Source organism: Toxorhynchites rutilus, chromosome 3 (genome assembly GCF_029784135.1).
Source record: "Toxorhynchites rutilus septentrionalis strain SRP chromosome 3, ASM2978413v1, whole genome shotgun sequence".
In the NCBI taxonomy this organism is placed as follows: domain Eukaryota; kingdom Metazoa; phylum Arthropoda; class Insecta; order Diptera; family Culicidae; genus Toxorhynchites; species Toxorhynchites rutilus.
In genome coordinates this window covers 75,593,046-75,607,559 of record NC_073746.1, presented here as the reverse complement: position 1 = coordinate 75,607,559, position 14,514 = coordinate 75,593,046, and the positions used below count along the sequence as shown (strand labels likewise).

The window sequence follows — 14,514 nt, the reverse complement described above, 5'->3', positions numbered from 1 at the left end:
TAGATACAGGTATAATTACAGACCGAGATTTCATGAATTGCTGCAATCCCTATTTAACCCCTTAGCCTACGATTAATCTCCAAAAGAGTACATCAAATGCAAACGCTTCGGAGAGTCACGCATCGAGTAAATTCACTGCCCTGTTGAGCGCTGTTAGCGCCCTATGATATGCCAGTGCACCTCGAGTAAGACTCGATGTTGTAGGTGAAATAATATATATTAACCTGACTACAATTCTCATTTCTTTTAGAGCTCTCAATTCATACCATTTCCCGCTTTCAAACCTGTAATTTTATTTCATGCCTTTGCGGACATAGATGTGTGAGTTAGGCATCCAAGGTATTTTTCGTCGAGTGAACCCCCTATATAGAAATCAATGACATAGTCCTACGTTAAAAGAAGTCCAGTTAAGGCAGGTCCAGCTATCGAACGATTACTGTATATGATAAACGTTCCTTGCGATGTTTAACAGCTTGCCGCTCTGTATGAATGGTGACAACGATGCTTACGGAGCAAATATTTCTGGAGTTGTAAATCACTTCCGCGTGACTCTTGCTGCCTTTTATGGTTTTGATAAGCAGTAGAGGTAAATTCTCACGAGTATATTTGTGCTGTATTAAGGTTTTTTTGGCGTAGGATTACGTCTTTCGGGAACATATTGGGGTACAAATTGAAAATCGAAAATCGAATCGAATCGAAGTTTTTTGCCACTTTGAATATGTCGAATTTCGTACCAACGAGAGATTTTTTGCGGAGAGTGTTACTTCATTACTTCAATATGAAAAAAAAGCTGCGGAAAGTCATCACATTTTGGTAGAAGTTTGTGGTGTCCATGCTCCAACTGAGCGAAAGTGTTAGACGTGGTTTGCAAGGGTTCAAAAGTGGTAATTTTGACTTGGAAGACGAAGAACGTTCCAGACCGCCAAAAAAGTTTGAAGATGAAGAATTGGAGGGTTTACTTGGTCAAGATCCGTCACAAATGCAACAAGAACATGCAGATACACTTGGAGTAGCTCAGCAAACTATATCCGATCGTTTAAAAGCGACGGGAATGATCCGAAAGATAAGGCATTCCGTGCCGTATGGATTGAAGCCACGAGACGTCGATTGTCGTTTTCCACGTGCGAACAACTGCTCCAACGGCATAAAAGAGAGATTTTTTTTCCATCGAATCGTTACTGGTGATGAAAAGTGGGTCCATTACGACAATCCTAAACGTCGGGCAACGTATGAAACCTCTACCGACGACAATTGATGCATTTGAGCCGTGCACCGAAGGCCACAATACGAGCAAAGACACGATAAAGTTATCTTGCAGCACGACGATGCTCGGCCGTATGTCGGGAAACCGGTCAAAACATACTTGGAAACGCTGAATGGGAGGTCCTATCCCACCCGCCGTATTCTCCAGACGTTGCTCCGTCCGATTACTACCTTTTTCGATCGATGCAACATGGCCTGGTTGACCAGCAATATTCTAATTTTGATGAAGTCAAAAATTGGATCGATTCGTGGTTAGCCGACAAACCGGCCGATTATTTTCGCTAAGGGATCCGTGAAAAAGATCGAAAAAAGTTGTGACTATCGATGAGCAATACTTTGAATATTAAGTTTGTAACCATTTTCGCAGAATAAAGCATTAATTAAAAAAAGAGGAAACTTACCGGTAGTTTTGTAGAGCTGCAGAATGAACACTTACCCACAAACACGAACGAATCGTTGTAAAATAAAAGAAATATAAAAAATCGAGGGATTGTATCCGAAACACAACTGCTTAGGACGCAGGACTACGCAATCTTATTTTCTTTGAAATTTATTGATTTATCATTTCGGATATTATTTGCGAATACGTCGAATTTTCATAAATAACTCTTTAGTAAAAAGTTCCGGGACGGGATTTTTGATTCATCCCCTTAAAGTCATAAAATACCTTTCTCATATTAAAAAATTATTTCAGGATGTGATAGAAGATCATATTTGATCATAAAAATCCTTCTAGGCATATCTTTGAATTCCAACAATGACAGAGTTATTGAACAATTCTGTTGCTTCTATTTGAAAGATAAAATTTTTTTCTACAATATACAGTAGTATATATATACGTATATACTTCTGATTAGTGGATTTAAGTTACATTTTAGAACTGAAAAACTTCAAAGTTTGTGGTTTTTACGGTGTTACTCTTAATTTTATCCAAAAGATAAATAATAAACATAAATATTTCTATCAACCAAATTGAAGCTCTCTAACCGCTCTACAGTTTGTTCTTTGACACCCAACTGATATCGTTTTTAATTTCGCTGCAATATCGGTTCAAACAATTTCTTTTGATTCTTCAACTAAAATCTACCAAAATCTCGATTTTTACTTCGTGGAGGCGATCTGGCGTAGTGGTAACATCCATACCTCTCACGCTAAAGGTCACGAGTTCAATTCTCACTCCCGACATTCTTCCAAAAATGGAAGTAAAAGTGACGAACCAGCCAAATGAGTTGAAATCACTATAATACAGATAAAAAAAAAAGATTTTTACTTCACTGTACTCGTAATAGCCAATGACCTTTTACATTAACGTTTTTTTTTGTCCCATTTATTTATTTCAGGCTCATTGGCATTTTAGCTGTAACAGAGCCGAATTTTAATCGTGTACATGTCACATATTTATCATATCTATAATTAGCACATTACACAGTTGCCATTTTTCGGCGTTAGAGTATTCCCTTCTATACCATCATTCCATATGGTACACACATTTACACAGTAGCAGCCATTTAGGCGTAAGAGTTTTCTATCTGTTCTTCCATTATCCAGTTAGACCGGACAGCGGAGACAGTTGATTGATCATTGTTGAGTTATTTATAGAACAGCAGCCCGATGTGTCTTGCAGAGCAGAGCAGTTGTATGGATGAATCGATCATATTTCGACCGTGGATCGATCTCCATCGCTGATGATTGTTGCGTGGACGTAGTTATTCTGTAACAACACAAAGATGGTCAATGAGGGCCCTGAGTTTCGAACTCACGATCGATCGCTTACTAAGCGAACGCGTAACCAATGTGGCTACGGAGGCCCCCCTACATTAACGTTGACCCATTTTATTTTATTTTAATATAAGTAATATTGGAAATATAAAAAAAATTCGAACTGTACATAATTGAGTCTAAAATTGTATATAATCGAGTCCGACCTTATTCCGTTAATGACTAGCATTGTGGTGTATTTATGGAACGACTGAAAGTAAGCATTTCATGACACGTGTACGTTGAAAGTTATGGATTACTCCATAACCGCCCAGCTTAGCTCACCTCTATAAGTTATCTCAGGGTCAGCTTCCGAACTACGGGGGACTCCCTGTACCGCGGACGATACTATCGCAACCAAGGGAGAAGTCCGATAGGGCTGGTTCGAGATGAGAAGCTATGTAAAAGAATTGGTAATTGTTTTACAATTTACAAATTTATTGACACGATTTTTCGTTGCGGCGCCGTTTGTTGACCGTTGGGGCCCTTCGATGACTACGTAGATGTTGAGGGATAGAGAGAGGAGGGACGTTGCACGTACCTTTTCGTGAATAGAATTCCAATTCGGTAATAATTCGGATGTATGGCAGAAGTCGTTATCGCTGCAGCACTTAACTTGCGCACGGGCGGCTCGAGGATTCCTTATCCGGGGGGCACGCTTGGAAACAACGTCGCATGAACCGGAACGTCCCTGTTTTCTTTTGTCACACGTCCAGGAGTATAACACTTCCTCCACTTGAGCGGAGGAAGGTTTTCTTCCTTGAGGAGGACCATGGTGCCAACAGCAATGTTGTCTCGAGCCTGTGTCCACTACGTGCGTGGATGAAGCCCAGAAAGATAGTCCGTTGACCACCGTTTTCATACTCGACGGAGGAGCTCCTGGTTCTCCTGCCACCGATCGAGGCGGTTCCGAGGTACTTCGCATGAATTAGGTTCGGGATAAAACGTAAGCGGACGGTGAACAAGGAAGTGACCCGTAGTCAATACTTCCAGATTGTTCGGGTCCGCTGTGAGGGGCGTAAGTGGCCTGGAGTTGAGACAAGCTTCGATACGGGACAACAGGGTTACGAACTCGTCTTGTGAAAGGACGGAGTAACTAACTGTCGATCGGAAATGCTTTTTAAAAGATTTCACCGCCGCTTCCCACAGCCTACCAAAGTTGGGACTGCGGGGCGGTATAAACTGGGAATCAATACCGTCGTCCGCATAACGGTTGACAACAGCTGCTTAGTGTTGTTGCGAGTAGAATTGGCTTCGCAGCTCTGTCAGTTCTCGAACGGCTCCCTTGAAGTTTCGTGCATTGTCGCAGTGGATGACATGTGGCTTCCCTCTACGAGCTATGAACCGATGAAATGCAGCTATGAAAGCGGCTGTTGACAGATCGTAGACCAGCTCAATGTGTATAGCCTTTGTGACAAGGCAGACGGAAATTGCCACATAACATTTGGTAGGTGGGCTTTTGCGAAGTTTACGGAACTTGAACGGTCCGCACAGATCCACACCGGTGTTCAGGAACGGCAAAGGTGGCGTTACCCTTTCACGTTTCCGAAACGTGAGCCCAGACACCGTTGGTTGTTAGGTGTAGAACTTCCGACACCTGATTCGCCACGAATGTTTTCCATCTCGACGGAACCGAGCTAATCCAGCGGAGTGTTATAGTTGAGTCCGACCAGAAGAACGCTCGATTGTTTAGTCCGATGGCAGAGTTCATGAACCGAACGAATTATTTTGACTATATAACAGTATGCTTCATTTGTATGGCAGTCCACAGAGAGAGGGGAGGAGTGTTTATTCACCATAGAAACGTTTCGTGTCCCCTAAAATCTTCGCATGCCAAATTTGACTCCATTTGCTTGATTAGTTTTCGAGTTATGCAGAAATTTGTCTTTCAATTGTATGGCAGCTCCCCCTTAGAGAAGGGTGTGGAGTGTTGAACCACCGGGAAAACATTTATTGCACTCTAAAACCTCCATATTCCTAATTTGGTTTTATTTGTTTGATTAATGCTCGAGTAATGCAAAAATTTGTATATCATTTGTATGGCAGCCCCCCTAAGAGAGGAAGAGGAGTATCTAACCACCATAGATTCATTTATTGCGCCCTAAAACCTCCACATGCCAAATTTTGTTTCATTTGCGTGATTAATTCTCGAGTAATGCAGAAATTTGTGTTTCACTTGTATGGCAGCCCTCCCTTAGAGAGGGGGGAGTGGTCTCGAACTACCATAAGAACCTTCCCCGACCCCAAAAACCCCTACATACTAATTTTCATGTCGATCGGTTCAGTAGCTTCCGAGTCCATAAGAATCAGACAGACAGACAGAAATCCATTTTCATATAACACTATCTTCGTATAGATGTTCGTCGTTTCCAGACTCCAGCTAAAGTGCCCGAGGCTTTTTTCATTTCCCTCCACGAAACCTTGACCCTTCTTCCTTTTTTCGTCTACTCTCCTCTCTCAATCCTTCCTCGCCCCAATATTCTTCTATCGCATTTCTGCCTCTCTCTTACTATCTCTCCCACTTCCGGAACACCATCAATTAATTATTTTGACGTAGGACTACGTCTTTCATTTCTATACCGGGGTGTAAAACCAAAGTTTCGAGAACGAAAGTGTTACGCTGGAGACCGAGATTTTGAGCGTTAATAGCTCTTAAACAACTGAACGAAATGGTATGATAAACACTTAATTTGAAAGATAAAATGTCTACGCGTCATATACTTGTTACTTTTTCATCTAAAAACTTGTTTCAATAGTCTTAAAATTGCTTTCAAAACAGGCTATTGAAATCAAAAATCGGTATATAAGCGAGCGCCGCTCGTAAACCCACTCAGTTATGATTGAACAGCGATTGGAGCATGTTGTCGCTGTTGTTGTGAAGCTAATTTCGTTTATCATGAAAGCGCTGATGAACGGTGTCACCAAGAGCCTGTTTGTGCACCTAAGGCCAAAAGGGAATCCATCAGGAGGAGAGTGATGCCACGGTTCCGCTTGAAACATCGGAGCAGCCGCCACACACACACACATACACGCGCGGAATTCTCGTTGCTATCGTTGCTGAAAAATAATCTGCCAGTTCCCCTGGGAATTGAAAAATACATTCATGCGAAATAGTTTATTTTAATGTTTTCTATCCATATAACACTGCAACCAAATACATTTGGTTTTGTTATTTTTCAATCAATCGCAATTAACAGGAAAGCTTCTGAATATTTTTTTCCCCATCAGTGGAAATTTTCGTATCCAATATTGGATGCATAACATGAAAAACGGAAAATGTTTCACATCGCGAAAATCAAGTCATTTTCGAGCGATTATTTGTTTTCTACTCATATAATGCTTCGACCAAATACATTTCGTTTTGGATTTTTTCAATCAAGTGCGATCAACGTAAGACCACGTCTTTCGGCAATTTATTAGAGGTGCAATGAATCTTTAGGAATTCCCGCTCTACACGCACTGGCAAACAATGTTTACTCAACAATTTCTCAAACTAGAAATGGGTGTTGTGAGAAAGGATTAGCGAACGCGAAAACGACAAACGGGAGAAAGATACGTTTGGAGGTTGCAGGAAATTGGCAGAAAACTTCTTCATTCTATCATTCAAATAATGTGATTCATACCACATCGTTTTGCCAGAAAGAGATTATTAATGCTCAAAGGAGGAATCGAGTCCTCCGAGGAAATTACCCAGCTCAAATTAGAGTCGACTATCGATTGCGGCATTCGTACACAAATAATTTTATAATGCAGTTTCACCAAAGTGATTTCTTCGGATATATTCACTACATCATGTCATGTATTTCATATTCTTCATAAGGAAATCCATATCCATGGCACCTATCGGTAACGAATTATTATCGAAACCACGATTTTCGCTAAATGCTGCTTTCAGTTCGGCCTGTAAAAAACTTTTCTGCACTCTAATCCATCAAATTTGGAGCCCTGAAAAGGGCCGTTGATTATATGCTAAGCTAATATAGCACGCTCTCCTCGGATACGATGGGCCAGCTGGATGTCCTTGGGCATGTTGTGACGCGTTTTGCATGGATAGCACACAAATTGGTATCTTCGAATAAGCCTCCTGCAGCGTCATAACCGCGGAACTTTGGAAGCGCAAGTCGGTTTTGAAGTCCTGAGCAATTCCACGAACCAAATGCTGCAAAGGTAGCTTGCGGATCAGCAATTCGGTCGATATCTGATAGCGACGAATTTCATGCGAAGTTCCCGGTCGATAGCGATGTGGCTTCTCCACCTATCATGCTACTGGTGCGCTTATCCGAGCTGACTTCGTGTGCCTTACCACCGAATGACTAACGAGCTGTCTGCGAAAGACTAACGAGCTCGAGTCCTCACGGTGCGAGAGTAGAGTAAGAAATGAACGAAAGCAAAGGAAGCGTCATTTTATAAACCATAAAAGTATAGAATCTTAATCCCACCCTTATTATATTCGTGAGTATACAGTAAGCTTATACAATAAAGAGGGTGGGGTTTACATTCGATTCTTTTATGTTTTATAAAATGACACTTCCCTTGCTTTCGTTCATTTCTTACTCTACTCTCGCACCGTGAGGACTCGTTTCATCGGGACTAAGCAGACAGCTCGTTAGTCTTTCGGTGGTAAGGCACCACGAAAGCAGCTCGGATAAGCGCATCAGCCGCAGGAAGCGTGAAGAAGCCACATCGCTATCGACCGGGAACTTCGCATGGAATTCGTCGCTATCAGAAGTCGACCGAATTGCTGATCCGCAAGCTACCTTTGCAGCATTTGGTTCGTGGAATTGCTCAGGACTTCAAAACCGACTTGCGCTTCCAAAGTTCCGCGGTTATGACGCTGCAGGAGGCTTATTAGAAGATACCAATTTGTGTGCTATACATGCAAAACGCGTCACATCATGCCCAAAGACATCCAACTGGCCCATCGTATCCTAGGAGAGCGTGCTATATTAGCTTAGCATATAATCAACAGCCCTTTTCAGGGCTCCAAATTTGATGGATTAGAGTTCAGAAAAGTTTTTTACAGGCCGAACTGAAAGGAGCATTTAGCGTGGTGTCGATGATAATTCGATACCGATAGGTGCCATGGATATGCATTTCATAATGAAAAATATGAAATATATGACATGATGTAGTGAATATATCCCCATATCGAAGAAATCACTTTGATGAAACTGTTTACCGTTTGTCGTTTTTAATTGTTGGGAAAGGGCATTATTTCTGCTGACTAAATTCCAAGAAAAAATCCATTCCTTCTTTAAGCGTGATTCATTCTGCTTCGGATCAACGGAACAGTATGATAATCATTTCATACAAAAGATAAAATGTCCAAGAGTTATATGATTGCTATTTATTGAGTCGAAAAATTGTTTCAATAGCTTAACACTACAGACTTTTTTTCTCCGTACTGATTAAGAAGCCGACCGAACTATCGGTCGACAAGTCAGTCTGCAGTCGGCGGGGGCTCTTAATTTCGTTTTTGCAGGCCGAACCGAAAAAATTTCAGTCGAGTTAACTCTTTTTTACAGTAATGCTTTTGAATCCGGACACTTTGCATTACATTCAATATCATACCACAGCCATAACATTTTTTTCATGTTGAATTTATGCGATTAATAGTTGCTAATATAGTTACTGATAGTTTCTTGATAGTTACTTATCAATCGCATTAATTCAACATGCAGAAAATGTTGTGGCTGCGGTAATACCATACTGTAAATAAATGTAACGCAAAGTGTCCGGATTCAAATACATTACTGTATACTTACTTCGATGTTATTCGTTTCTCTCTCAGGGTAGGCAACGAATATAATAAGGGTGGGGTTTAGATTCTATACTTTTATGGTTTATAAAATGACGCTTCCTTTGCTTTCGTTCATTTCTTACTCTACTCTCGCACCGTGACGACTCGTTTGTTTGGGACCAAGCAGATAGCTAGTTAGTCTTTCAGTTGTAAGGCACACGAAAGCAGCTCGGATAAGCGCACCAGCCGCAGGATAGGTGAAGAAGCCACATCGCTATTGACCGGGAACTTTGCGTGAAATTCATCGCTATCGGAAGTCGACCAAATTGCTGATCCGATGATCCGATTAGAGTTTAGAAAAGTTTTTTGCAGGCCAAACTGAAACGAGAATTTTCGTTTGGATGCCATACAGCATCGAGAAAATTCCGGAAAGATCTAATTGTTGCTGAAAAATAATCTGCCAGTTCCCTGGGAATTGAAGAATACATCCATGCGAAAGAGTTTATTTTAATGTTTTCTAATTATATGGCGAAAACAGCGACCAACTACATTTGATTTCGTAATTTTTCAATCAAGTGTAATTAGCTGGAAAGCTTCTGAAGATTATTCTTTCCCATCAGTAGGATATTTTCGTATCCAATATTGGATGCATAACATGAAAAACGGAAAATGTTTCGTATCGCGAAAATTATATAATTTTCGATCGATTATTGCTCAGTCGCCGAAATTTTCATACTCAGAGAGTTCATTCTCCTCTAGTTTGTCTTCCAAATTGCCATCGTAAACCACACCTTCTCTCGATTCAATCACGCACGAAAAGCATACTGAAATGATATTCTGGTGGTGAAACCGATTCATTTTTCGTGAGGCGTCGTGCACAAATTACGTAACGCGATAAGGGGGGAGGGGGTAGATGTTGCGTTACTTTCTGTTTATTAGAGATAGGAAATTGCGTTACGAAAGGGGGGGGGAGAGGTGGTTCAAAATTCGGATTTTTAGCGTTACGTAATTTGTGCACGACACCTGAGGACATCGACAAGACAACATCGTTACTGAACGAGCTGAACGGCGAGGGATCGAGGGATTCATTACCTGGCCTGACCTGACCTGAAATGCAATCAGTTTGTTTTAACTGTGAGGGAGCGCAGAAAAGCCGATGCTGATACTCTCGTGACCAAGAGAGTATCAGCATCGAAATACGGTTCCTCGGGAAGACATAGAAGCAGCCGCCACACACACACATACACGCGCGCAACTCTTTTCGTTTGCTGGTTATCGAGAGGAAACCTGGAAAGAAATGATCGTTGCTGAAAAATAATCTGCCAGTTCCCCTTGGAATTGAAAATTACATTCAAGCGAGTTTATTTTAATGTTTTCTATCCATATAATACTGCGACCACATACATTTGGTTTTGTGATTTGTCAATCAAGTGCAGTTAGCAGGAAAGCTTCTGAAGATTATTCTTCAGAACAAGGTTTTTTGTATCCAATATTGGATGCATAAAACCTTGAGTCTCCAACGTAACACTCTCGTTTTTGAAGTCACCCAAATATTTATTTATTCATTCATTCAGGATGGATTTAGATTCAACTTCAAACAAATGATCTCTAAATCAACGATAGTCCTACGTCACCCTTGCGGTTATACCATAGATATAACCCACTTCCTGTTTTTTGCCCGCCGATTTTGTTCAAAGGGGCTGACGATCGTTACAAATTACAATATGCAGGTTAGTACATTTATACACTTAAAGCTAATGTTAGTTAGTACAATACAGAATTCAAACAAAAATTGTACATTTACCGACAATATAGTCCAAGAACAAGCCAACAAGAAACAAAACAAATAATTTACTACATCTGTCGCATGTGATTATGAGCATATTAGGATAATATCATAAAATTTACATAAGCACCATGAGTAGTGGTTTTAAAAATTTATTACTACGCAGCTTCATGACATCATTATGAAGCAGCATATAGGCCAATGTAAAATTTTGTTATCATTATGATCACACTGGATAATGCAGTTTTCAATGTTTTTAAGAGAGGTCATCGTTCTCAGACGCAATGGTTGAGATAATAAATTTCCTCCGAACACTGTGCGAACATTTTGGTTTCAGGTCGATAATACCTGCAGAATGAAAGTTGGAACGTCATTAATAAAATGTCATCAGGGCGAAAGACATCAATACCATCTTTTTTCAACTCGCCGCCAAATCAGAATTTTATTGGTTTATTGTTCAGATCATTAAATCAAGGTACACTGAATTGCACAGGGTGGGGTCATAAATGTTAACACATATCTTCATTGGAGCCAGCAAATTACGGATGGACTGTGCACACACATTCTAACCTACACATTTTATCGATTTCGGAGGTATTCTGCTTTTAATTTTATGGAAAAATAAACTGAATCTTGCTCCTGGAGCTCATTTTCGAATTATCACATTTGAATTATGTAGTGTCCTAATGAAAACATACTCTGCTAGACTTTTATAAGGGATAGCTGATGTTTTGTAAATTTTTGTTGTGTTATGTTTATATCAATCTGGTTAATGAGATTTCACTATATTTTCAGTGTATTTATCATCGCTCTTTGGCTGTGATTCTTTACCCGACGAAATCATTATTCGTAACCTAATTTCGCGTTGCTCTTCTATCTTTTCGCATCTAGATTTCTGTGAATTTGTGCTATTTTTACTGATAATGGTATCTGTACCGAGCTCTTATCGACCGACCAATTTAAATGAATTTGACGTATAAAAACCGTTGGTTCGTACTTAGTGAGCTATAGTATTCGAAAACATCAGAGTTCAGCGATGCTAGCAGCAGTGACTCTCGTTTGTTTGGTGCTCGTCACAGTGTACGGAAGTGGTAATAGTTTTATTAGTGAATCGATCTACAAAACTAACCAGAATTCAATAGTTCTTCCAGATGGTGCCGCACCTTCACCGACACTTCCACGATTACGCTATGGGCTGCCTTCCCAAACATCTTTGAGTGGTCGTCGCATTGTGGGTGGCGTTCGCATTGATATCGCCAAAGCACCCTATCAAGTGTCTCTACAGTACCGTGGAAGACACATTTGTGGAGGATCTATTATTTCCAAAGCATGGGTCCTTACCGCGGCCCATTGTACCGACGGTGCGTCTGGATCCGATCTCACCGTTAGGGTTGGTTCATCCCAACATGCCTCCGGAGGCAAATTGTTTAAGGTCGGAAGTATTAACCAGCATCAACAGTTCAACCGCTTTACTTTCGACTATGACTACGCTGTACTTCGTGTTCAATTTGAGGGCAATGTTCGGATAATCGCATTACCTGAAAGATACGAACACGTGAAGGATGGTACGGTGTGCATGGTATCTGGCTGGGGAACTACACAGGTGAATGAAACCGATACAACAGGTACAATATTTCAGTCTTAATGTTTGTTCCAACACTTTCAGAACGTTTTCGAGTCTCGAGACGATCTACGAGCGGCAGATGTATCGATTGTGAACCCGACGAAATGTAACGATATATATAAGTACTTCGGTGGTGTAACAGGTCGCATGATTTGCGCTGAATACCCAGGTAGAGATTCCTGCCAGGGAGACTCAGGGGGTCCACTCGTCGCAAATAATAAACTGGTGGGAATTGTATCGTGGGGTGTAGGTTGTGCCCAACCCAACTATCCCGGTGTGTACTCCAAAGTGGCGGAAGCCCGTGACTGGATCCGAATCAACACTGGTGTCTGAATCATTTTGCTTTCTTACAAAACCCATCACGCAAATTGATAATGGATAACCATTGGAAAATGTTTCTGATTTAGTAATACACAGAAAGCGATTATTAAATCAAGATATTCGAAATGAGAATGACGAATAAAGTAAGTGTTTGATTTGAAGCTATACACAAATAAAATCAAGAATTGAAACAATCTTTATTCTATCACTAGTAAATTCGAGTATAATGATGTCCGATACAGTGCACCCGTGGTCGAGTGGTTAGCGTCACATATTATCATGTCGGGGCTTCGGGTTCGATTCTCGTTCTGGCCGAAAGATTTTCCGTTAAAGAAAGTTTTTCCGATTTGCACTGGTACACGCGTATTCTAGAGCTTGCCACTCAGAATGCATTCGATACGTGTTATTTGGCATAGAAATTTAACTAAGTACTAATTAAAATGACACAAGTAATACTACGTTGAGACGGCGAAATTCCTCTAGGAACGTCAGGGCCATATAGAAAGAAGAAGCAGGTGTCCGGTAATTAATGATTTTTTAAAGGGAGAAGGCTGATACGCTGCCTTCTCCCTTTAAAAAATTATTACATATCATATTCGAAAATGTTTAAATTGATTGCTTTCAATAATCAGAATCATCGCTATATCTCTGTTTCTCGAATGACGAAGTCGAAAGAACTCTCTATGACGAACATTTTGAAGTGCGCCATTTATTGATGGTGGAAATATTTTAATCGTCTCGTGTCGAGATTTTTTTTACCCAAGTCAATATCAGATTCATTCTTCGCCGATTGCCCGAAGTAACCAGACGAAGGAAAGTCGCGTCTAAGTTTCGTTATCGGTTACCGCGTGATTGTTGTTTTTTTTTGCCGCTGAAGAGTTCATTTCGCTATCTGGATAGTGAGTGGAGTACCCTGAATGAAAGCGGATAGAGGCTTTCAACATCGGAAAACCAAGGATTGGTTTTTATTTTGTCGCTGTTCGCCGACACTGGAGTTTTCGCCGAATCATCGTGCCAACAGTACCAGTGCGGGTAAGCTTTTACCGACGACTGTTTGTAGTGGTGTCGTAAGCACATTCTCACCACCAACGAGCTTTCAGCGCGCTCCCGTTCATCTGCACTGGAGTGCGTTCATAGGTGAATAAGATTAAATATACTCAGAGAAAATATTTATTAATTATAAGTTTTTTTTTTGTTTTTGTGAATTATTTTATTGTGAAATATTGTTTAAGAAACAAAAAATACTTAGAATATAAGTGCAAATTTTAAAATGGCAGAGAGTGGGGGACCTTCGGATATGGAGGTCTCTGACTCCAGTTCCCTCCTAAGTGATAAAAAAAAGTCACTCAAACGCGTACCAAATACGGAAGATACTTCTTCTGGGGACGAGTCAGCTAACACTACCAAGCCTCCCTCCAAAAAACTAGCAAATCTCCCATCTGCCCTTAACGATCCCACTTTACCTTCAACCTCGTCTTCTCCCTCTGTTCTCCACGCTCCTTCTCAACCTTCACCTTCCCACCCTACTGTCCCTGATCCCTCTCAATCCCCGTCCTCGCCTTCCTCCCCTGTTATTCCCACCCCGCGTGTGAAGGTCTATCCAGAAGATGGAAAATGGAAAAGCGTTGAGAGTCATGCAGATCGCGAAAGATCTGGCAAGGTATACCTCCGTTTCGGAAATTTCGAAGGTTAGACCAAACAAATTACGAGTTGTCGTGACTGACCGGAAAGACGCAAACAAGATTGTTGTCGATCAGCATTTTACAATTGAGTATCGGGTTTACATTCCCTCTCACATAGTCGAAATTGAGGGTGTGATAACCGAAACGGGCTTGACGTGCGAATACATTACGAGTGAAGGTACTGGCCGTTTTAAAAAACTGCCCTCGACGACTGTTAAGATCTTGGGTTGCCGCCAGCTCGGAACAGTCTCCCATGAAGGAAATGACACTAAATTTACGCCGTCCAACTCGTTTCGAGTCACCTTCGCTGGTTCAGCTCTACCTGACTACGTGATGGTAG

At 41.0% G+C, this 14,514-nt stretch overlaps 1 protein-coding gene across 1 annotated transcript; it reads left to right on the top strand.

Annotated features, from left to right (window-relative positions):
• The first annotated feature begins 11,567 nt into the window (after window positions 1-11,567).
• LOC129776462 (trypsin-1-like) lies at window positions 11,568-12,653 on the top strand. Its single transcript, XM_055782120.1, has 3 exons — window positions 11,568-11,638; window positions 11,690-12,150; window positions 12,214-12,653. The coding sequence occupies exons 1-3, from the start codon at window positions 11,584-11,586 to the stop codon at window positions 12,502-12,504; spliced, it is 807 nt and encodes a 268-aa protein (XP_055638095.1). The 5' UTR covers window positions 11,568-11,583; the 3' UTR covers window positions 12,505-12,653.
• The last annotated feature ends 1,861 nt before the right edge of the window (window positions 12,654-14,514 follow it).

Bases quoted from the DNA above. Each gene is read 5' to 3' on its own strand.
- LOC129776462 (XM_055782120.1), top strand. From the start codon at position 11,584: ATGCTAGCAGCAGTGACTCTCGTTTGTTTGGTGCTCGTCACAGTGTAC. The intron at 11,639-11,689 runs GTAATAGTTTTA...AGAATTCAATAG, and splicing joins CGTCACAGTGTACGGAAGTG to TTCTTCCAGATGGTGCCGCA. The intron at 12,151-12,213 runs GTGAATGAAACC...CAACACTTTCAG, and splicing joins CTGGCTGGGGAACTACACAG to AACGTTTTCGAGTCTCGAGA.